The sequence below is a fragment of the Oryza glaberrima genome, chromosome 10 (genome assembly GCF_000147395.1).
Source record: "Oryza glaberrima chromosome 10, OglaRS2, whole genome shotgun sequence".
NCBI lineage: Eukaryota > Viridiplantae > Streptophyta > Magnoliopsida > Poales > Poaceae > Oryza > Oryza glaberrima.
The window spans coordinates 10,859,297-10,868,612 of NC_068335.1; the positions used below are offsets into that span (position 1 = coordinate 10,859,297).

At 41.3% G+C, this 9,316-nt stretch overlaps 1 protein-coding gene across 2 annotated transcripts; it reads left to right on the forward strand.

Moving 5' to 3' along the window:
• The first annotated feature begins 607 nt into the window (after positions 1-607).
• LOC127786247 (pentatricopeptide repeat-containing protein At4g26680, mitochondrial) lies at positions 608-5,706 on the forward strand. 2 transcript variants are annotated; one of them, XM_052313581.1, is made up of 2 exons: positions 608-2,552; positions 5,143-5,706. In XM_052313581.1, exon 1 carries the CDS (start codon positions 739-741, stop codon positions 2,275-2,277), a length of 1,539 nt encoding a protein of 512 aa, XP_052169541.1. In that variant the 5' UTR covers positions 608-738; the 3' UTR covers positions 2,278-2,552; positions 5,143-5,706. The 2 variants fall into 2 exon arrangements, with proteins under 2 accessions (XP_052169541.1, XP_052169542.1); XM_052313582.1 differs by lacking the exon at positions 5,143-5,706 and adding an exon at positions 2,787-5,127.
• Positions 5,707-9,316: the final 3,610 nt, after the last annotated feature.

The window sequence follows — 9,316 nt, forward strand, 5'->3', positions numbered from 1 at the left end:
GGGGAGGCGTGGGGAGGCGCGCGGGGCAAGGGGGTGGCGCCGGCGACGCGCGCAGTGTGAAGGAGAAGCGGCGGCGGCGCTCGATCTGGAGGAGGCGCGTGAGGAGAGTTAGGTTACGCTCCTCGCTTTCCGCCCGTCGAGGAGTGTAATCAGCGTTGTATTGGGCCGGAATTCGTTTGCGGGCTATGTGATTACGATCCATCTGAAATAAACATGTGTAACGTAATATATTCACGATGGGATCTGATACGGGCCAAAAACGATCTAACCAAATAGCTCCTAGTGATGATCCTTAGCATCATGGTGACCGCTCATCAGCCATGGTCTAGTGGCAAGCGTTCAACGTATTTGTCCCACCTAAAATTTTAAGTGTGCTTCGTCACTGGTTGTGAGCGAGTATTCAATTTAATCAAGTGATATTTCACATGTTGTTTTTCTTCAGTAATCGAACTTTTGCAATGATTTCAAAACTTTGAGATACGTTTATTTTTTCACACACAGCACCTTTTAAATAAAACTTCAAATACTATCGCATTTTCCAAGACAAGTAACCTACATTTTTTTTAAAAAAAAAGGAAAAGCGTGATCACCGAGGTGGACTCCAAGGCGCCCACGGATTTCGTCGAGTTGCCTACTCGCCGCCGCGTGGCCCGCCTGCCTCCCCACCTCGCCGCCGGCGACGGCGAGCGGCCGCGCGAACCCTCGCCTCGCCTCGCCTCCGGTCCGCCCCCGTCGCCGATGCCGCCGCCGCCGCCGCGCGCGCTGCCGCTGCCGCACTTCACCCTCCCGCCGCTCGCCGGCGAGGACCTCCTCTTCGTGACCGCCCTCCGCGCCCACCTCTCCACCGCGCCGCCGCCGCCGACGACGACCGCCGCCTCCCTCTCCCGCTTCCTCCCTCACCTCACCCCGCTCCGCCTCTCCCACCTCATCCTCGCGCCCACGCCCCCGCCCCGCCACGACGACGGCGGCCACCTCCTCCTCGCCTCCCTCCTCCCGTCGCCGCCGCCGCCGCTCCCCTTCGCGCTCCTCCTCCACTCCCTCCGCCCGCGCCGCTCCTCCGCCCTCCTCGCCTCCCTGCTCCCTTCCATCCCGCACCACGCCTTCCCGGACCTCCTCCACCACGTCCTCCTCACCGCCCGCCTCGCCGCCGCCCGCCCCGATGGCGGCGCCGTCCCGGCTCTCGACGTGCTCTTCTCCGTCTGCGCGCGGGGGAAGAAGCTCTCCCTGGCCACGCTCGCGTTCCGCGCCATGCGCGCCCACGGCCTGCTCCCCCGCGTCGTGTCCTGCAACGTCTTCATCTCCGCCGCGCTCGGCCTCAGGCGCCCCGAGATCGCCCTGTCGTTCTTCCGGGAGATGCGCCGGTGTAGGATCTCGCCGAACATCTACACGGCGAACATGGTGCTGCGGGCGTTCTGCGATCTTGGGCGGACCGCGGACGCGGCCGAGGTGCTCGACAAAATGCCGGAGTGGGGCGTTGGCAGGACGGCAGTCAGTTTCAACACGCTGATCGCGGCTTACTGCAGGGATGGTGTCGACGCAGGGCCTGCGCTGCAGCTGAAGAGGAAGATGGAGCAGGAGGGGTTGGTGCCTGACGTGGTGACGTACGACACGATCATCCATGGGCTGTGCAAGGAGGGGAGGATGGGAAAGGCGAACCAGGTGCTGAGCGAGATGAGGGCGAAGGGGGTTATGCCCAACACAGTCACGTATAACACGCTGATTCATGGGTATGTGGTGCTTGGTGATAATGCCATGGCGGGTAGGGTTCATGAGGAGATGGTGAAGAACCGAGTGGAGCTTGATATCGTGACATACAATGCGCTCATTCTTGGGCTTTGCAATGAAGGGAAGATGAAGAAGGTAGAGCACTTGCTTCGGGAGCTTGACAGGGCTAAGCTTGAACCAAATGCATCAACCTTTTCAGCGCTGATTGTTGGGTGGTGCAAGATGCAGAACTCAGAGAGAGCACTACAGCTGTTGAATGTGATGAAGAAAAGTGGCTTCCATCCAAATTACGCCACGTATAAGATGGTTATATCTTCTTTCTGCAAGAACAAGGATTTAGAAGGAGCAGTTGATGTGATGGGGGATATGTTGGGGAGGTGCATTGCTCCTGACAAGGCCTTGTTGAATGAATTTTTTGATGGTCTCTGGAAGGCTAAAAAATTACATCTGGCAGAGAACCTCCGATCACTGAATAATGGTTTGAAGTTCATTCCTGATGTCTACTATACTGGTGATTATAGGAATAAGGATGAAGTGATAAACAGATGCTAACACACAGAGACAACAATCAAGTCTTATGAGAATGTACAGTAGTCAAGATGAATTAAAGTTCAATTGCTGTGCTCATACCAGTGGGAATTGATTTTGGCATGTGCAATGGAGTTCCATTCGGTCTATGTGCACTCACCCTGATAGACAATTCTTTCTATATGTAGTCTATGCCAAATTTTTCTATGAGGTTTGATGGAAATGAAAGTTCGGCTCAAATTGGCATACTAGCTACTGTGCAGACGAGAGGTGTTCAAGAAATTATTCCATAATCTGAGGTTGGTATCCTTGCACTTTTCTGCAATAACTCCTATTTCTGTACATGTCTTTTGAGGTCGTATATTTCTACTATAATATGAGTGATTATTCAGAATAACTTTACATGTGTGACACATGCAAACTCTGTTTTGAGAAAAATAAATACACCATCTTTTGGTATGTCTTGAAACAGGACAGTTCTTCTTACACATGTTATTTTTTTTAATTCTCAAATTACCTACGTACATTTGAAGCTAACCAAAGTACCTAGACCGATGGGTGGAGGAACTGGAACAAGAAATGGAGACGGATACCATCTTCTAAAAACATTGGACGATAGGAACCTCTTTGGGCCACAGGTTAGGGATGTGGATTAAGAACCAACTTTTGGGATGATGGTCCCGGATCTATAATTTGGGGTCAACATCCTTGGAACAAACTAAAGGTCGAGGGTCCCAAATCTGGGACGACAAAACACATATCATGTACAAATTTAGTTGCCAGACCAAAAACAAAATGAAATCATAATTTAAGTTCAAAAGTTTAACTCCACTGTTCACAGAGCTACAGACATGAATACATCAAATTCAACGTAGTTAACTACAAACAACTAAAAGCTTCAGCTAAATGGCAGAACGGAACATATCTAGCGATTGTAGATTTGCAGTAATGAAGTCCTTTCCTCCTTGGAGCATTGAGTCACTAAGCACTCCTATCCTTTTCATGTGAACTCATAGTATGTGCACATAGTTAACACATGGTTTAGGGAGATAGAAATCATTGTTCATTTCTTATTTCTTACTACCTCTGTCCCGAAAAGACTTCATTTTTCTACACAAATGTGGACAAATGACGGTTCATATTCACTTAGAAAAGTGAACTCTTGTTGGGACAGACAGAGGTAGCACATGCTAGAGTTGACAGGATATATATCGCACTTGGTTTGTCGTCCTTGCTTGTTGCTCTCGGTGACCCTTGACAAAAGAAGCAAATTCGAGAGGATATATACAAGCTTATCTACATTTTTAGAATTCACCTGGTTCCTCTTTGCATTGTAGATGTAGTTATAAATACCCCAAATCCTCTTGGCAGATGAACTATTAATAGGCTGGGACTATATCCTCTTTGCTAACTCTGCTAACTCCAGAGTTTGAGTTCTAGTTGTTTGACTATTCGATTGGCTCCATTATTATTGTTGCATCAAGTTTTAGAGCTGGCAGTGCATTCCTTTCTTCATGATGAAAGTATTAAGCAAAGGACCCTGTTGCTCACTTTCATTATTTACTATTATTTCAAAACCTTTGATCACCTTAATAGTGACCTCTATGTTTAAATTTGGTGTTTTTCTTGTAGTTCCTCCAAGTGCTAGTTTTTCAGATAATTTTTACCATATAACTTTCGGCATAGAGCATAAGCCTATTACTTTCATCATGAAGAAAGGAATCTATGCACAGTTGTCTGTTACACTTGATGCGACAACAATGGAGCCAATTGTATGGTGAACGACTACGGCTCTAAAACTTTAGAGTTTGCGGAATTAGTGAAGAGTGTTCTGTCCCAGTCAATTGGTAGTTTGTCTGCTGAGAGGATTTGAAATACTTATGAGTACACCAACAAATGCAAAGAGGAACAAGCTGAATGCTAAAACGGCAGACAAACATTTCTATATCCACTCGAATTTGCAGCTTTTGTCAAGGTTCACTAAGAGCTACAAACAAGGCCCACAATCCAAGTGAGATATAGATCCTATCAACTTATACCATGTAAGAAGTAAGAAATAAGGATGGAGTGCTAAGTGCTCCAAGGAGGCAGGGACTTCATTTTGCAACTCTGCAATGACCAGATGTGTTGATGTGATGTGCTGCTGTTTAGCTGAACTGCTGAAGCTTTTAGTTATTTATAGTTAACTTCTGGTCATGTCTGCGTCTCTATGAACCTAGAGTTAAACTTGTTATAAATGTTTGAACTTAAGTTATCAATTAAATTTGTTTTGATTTGTCAAGTAAAATATTGTACATGATGCTTGTTTGTCGACCAAAGTAGAATGGATTTTGCAACCCTCACTATAGGGCCACTGACCCGAAATTATATGGAACACAATCCTGAATATACCATCTTGTACCATTGTCCCATTTCGGCATTTGTGTTACATGTGGTTCTAAGCCTGCTGTTTTGTGATATTTATTCAAATATTTTATTTATCGACAATGGTAGATAGCTTGTTGTAGATTATTTATCCATCTAATGGAAGGGGAAGTGATAGAACAAGTTACCATTCTCTCATAACACTTTTACAGAATTGTCTCCTTGGGTTAGTAGTTTAATGAGCACTAAGCAAAGCATTTGCTAGATAATTCACACATGCAATATGGTGTCCCCAAGGTATTGCAGTTTTTTTTTTGTGCTGCTTTTGAACACTATTTCAATTTCTATCGTATGAATATGTAACTGAGGATTCAAATACTTGCCTAATAAACTGTAAACAAGTGGAATTTATCCTCTCTTCTGGCCAATTAGAGAGGACTTTGTGCAAGGTCTTAAATATTCATTCTTATACTACTATTATTCTCTGTTATGTATAAATGCTGATATGTTTTTTCTCCAATCCAGCTGGAGATGCTGTGGGCTGTGGCTAACTAACTAACATCAGAGTTTTATAACATCAGTCATCTTGGTGGAGAAAGATGTCATCATAATAATTTGGCAGTTACCAGCAGTTGTGCACTTGTATTTGTACCAGGATTTCCAAACGTCAGTGGAGAACAATATATTCTACTCACCGTCCTGAAGCAGTGCCAGTGGAAGTGAACTGGGTTTTGCCGACAAACCATAGCTACCAAACCAAGCTGATTTCAGAGGCTCACAACATGTCAGATGCTCTCTTTTTCAAAATAAAGAAAAAAAATATATGCTTATCCTTGAACACTCGGGTCCGATCTTGAGTAGGCGCTTAGAGCAAGTTCTCTTCCCTGAACCGGATCTTCATGTTACCAATTAGAGTTTTAGTAGGAATACATGATATTGTACTCTACATTTTTGGAATTTTTCACAACTATCTGTACACCCATACAGGAGCTTGGAGCACTGTTTTCGGGGAAAAAAACGCAGAACTATCTCCCCAACAGACATTGTGCAGTTTTGATCATATTACGTGGAAGATAAAGTTTCGACAGAGTCCATACGACACCTTGAATTTGTAAACCACACTTTCAGTTAGTTTTGCAGAAGGACAAATAAATCTGGCGTCAGAGAATGTTTCCAGTTCGATCCTTGACATGCAGGCTCTTAAAGCAATTTTCCTATATTTGCTTTTCATCTTCTGGTGGTTAATTGGCTTATGATTACTTGTATTCCCAACTTGTGAAAGAGGCTTATAAAGTTGGCATTATCCAACCAGCTTCATTAATTTGGGGATTTATCAGATAAGATAGGTTGACTGTAAATCTGGTAAGTCAATCTAGACAGGTAATCCAACTGAGATAAAGCCAAACAAAGTCCTCAACTAGTCTTCCCTTTTTAAGTTATAATGAAGAATAAGTGATCTAATTATTCATGTCACTCTCATCTCATTTGGAAGGCTCTTATCAAGTCTCAATCTAGGTCATACCCCTAGCTTGAAAGGGTTTCTATCTTTGTACTAGTACACTGCAAAGCTTCTGTTGGACTTAACTAACCAGTAAACGGCACAATGAAAACAAGTGTGTAAGAAAATGCTTTGTAGCCTAGTTGCTCTAGTATTCACCAACGGTTAAATTATAGTATGATTCATGTTTAAAGCGTGTTTTTGGAATGTATGAATTTCTAGAAACAGTTAAACTCTTATTGGAATATAGTGAAGTTTTCAACAGTATATCACTTTCGCGCGTTTATGTGCGTGTGCAACAGGTGTGGAGGTCCTCAAAGTTGCATTCTTGCGGGGAAAAAAAAGGAGAGAAAATTGGTTCTGTAACATCGAAAGTCCGAAAGTCCGTGTGTATACCTAAACTCACTAAATTTTACCATGACATCATCTTTTTCTTAAAAAAAAAGAGAGAAGGTATTAGATTCCTTTGGGATGTATCTTTCCAGTACATAATTCTGTACCTTACTTACCAAGCTCTTAATTTGAGAATGATTTGGCACTAGATCATTAACAAATGACAAGAGAGAAAACAACTAGAAAAAGGGTCTCTGTCACAGCAATGTGGACATGAACTGTACCATTCTGTCATGCCAACTTACTAATGGGGTTAAAGGACTTAGTAGGCAGGATCAACGGAGTGCCACTTGGGGCACTTAATTGATTGATGGGCAGTGTGTGATTGGGATTTTTGTTGAGAAGGACAAGTGACAGCAACATACCAAACTACAGGTGGTTGTGCTTCAAACGATACGAGGCCAAGATATTGCTTCTGCAAGAACAAAAATATCACCTGTTTGGTTGGAGCACACTGCACACAGCAGAAATTGCAACAGCTTTCAAAAAGCTTCTCGTGAAATTTCTGTGGAATTTCAATGTACCCAAAACTTTTTAGCTAGCCCTCGGAATTATTGGGTTCAATTTCTCAGTTCTTTGGTTATGTGGAACCTACTTGTAATATCAGCTATTGTCTCCAAATTAAAGCAAGTAGTATCACATAAAGTTAAATAAATTAGCTAAGATCGCTTGATTATTTATGGTACAATATGAGATACTATTTTTTTTCTTGATATAAGGCATATTAGCTTTAGACAAGACCTCCAGTATTGTGTTTTGACTATTAATTTCTTTGGTAATATATTATCAACAACTATAATCAACCAAATAATAATTTATGATAAAGTGAGCGTAACTCAACTGATTAGGCTCCTTGCAGTGGAACCAGACCACCCAGGTTCAAGTCTTAGCTAATTAGGCTAATTATTCTTGCAGTGGTAGATGACTTACTTGTTGATAGCAAGACGACCCTGGTGACTTCATTAATCTCAAATATACCAACCCAGTTTTCCGGAGGTGCTCATATGCGTAAGTTATGTGTGTGCGCGTTGTGAGCGCTTGCGTTTGTACTATGTTTCTTAAAAAAAATATTTTATAGGTAAAACTTTTATAATTCATGATTTAAAAGCTAATGTAAAAAATAAACTATGATTAAAAAAAAATCTAAAATCAACTCCTAAATTAAATTTTCATTGGTAGTGGCTTATAAGATGAAAGGCGGACTATGGGAAGCAAGCGATATGATAAACATCATATAAAAATATTTTCAAAATACTAATACAACTGCATCACTTATATTGATATTATTAGTTTAATTATTAGTCATATTCTCACATGTTATAAATGCTTTTGAGACAGAGGGAATTCCAGGTGAAATTAATAAAGACAGTGATTGATGAAATGTGATGCGCAATTAATCATATTTGCCTTCCATTTGAAGGGCTAAATTGGCTATATTCACAAGTTTATTGATTTAGTTAGTTTTAGCAGGCCCAGCAAGATAACTAACCAATGCTTATTAATTATTATTGTTCCATATCACCTTCTTTTTTAAAAACAAAAATATCACCCTTCTGCATGATAACGTCATTAGGATGACGAAGGTACATACGTGTATTTGCCTCTGTCACTTCTTGACTTTCTAGTTCTAGAATCCAGGTAATTAAATTGTGCATATCTTTTAATTAGTTTTTATTGGTGAAGAAGCCTAGCTAGCTAGTTAGATCCTTAATCCCAAAGTTTTGCGCTTGACTTTCCACTTTGATCTTGATATTTTTCTATGGAGTCGCTGTTAACTTTCAGTACACACTGGACTTGTTTTATTCCGATCGAGACGACGACGACGACCTGCTTAATCATGTACCCATATGCTTAGCAACATGCCGTAATTTTTTCTTTAATTCCAGCCCAATCTTTGGGACAAATTTACAAACATAGTAGTAGAAGACGACATATCACGTACTCATGTGCAAACTTGTCACATAAATTAATATATATATACTACCTCCGTTTCAGGTTATAAGACTTTCTATTATTGCCCACATTAACATCTATATGAATGTGGGCAATGCTAGAAAGTTTTATAATATAAAACGGAGGAAGTATAACTTAACTTAATTACTGGAAAAAAAAATGTATCGTAGCTCTCTGTCTATTTTTGAACCTGTGTTAAGCAAATTACATTTATGGGTGCGCGGGTCATGGTTTGAAATTTTAGTTTGAAATTCGGTGATTTCGGCTCCCACTGGCAAGCACAAATCTCCCTAAAATTTTTGGTTTTTAGACAAATAAAATTTGGTCAAATTTTGTTCAGATTCAGTCAAAATATGTTAAATATTGAAATAACTTCGGTCAGAAAAACCTGAAAATAGCAAAATTTTCAAATGTTCGGCAACCACCGAAATTTTAGAAATTTTGGCGGCAACCGAAATTGCAAATCCTAGCACGGGTATAGTTTATAGATGGAGTGGTGGACTGGTGGTGCGTACGTGTGCTACGATCATGTAAGAAAAAGAAATACAGTTTTAAGCATGAAATAGCTAGCTCCATATATCCATTTTTGCTTTTTTTTCACGGGGATAAAAACATCACATTTTACTTATTCGTACATAGTTAAAATTATCTTAGCATATATTTTTTTTCCTGCAAATTGAGTTGCACGTCATTTTCTCTAACACTAGCAAATTTTAGCAACTTGGATAAACTTATTGAATGAGAGTTATCCTCGTTTTTTACACACTTCGCAAGTTGAGTAATTTTTTAAAAAAACATTTTCTATCAAAGTTTTTCTAAAAAGTCAAATAAAATCCATTTTTAAATTTACAATTA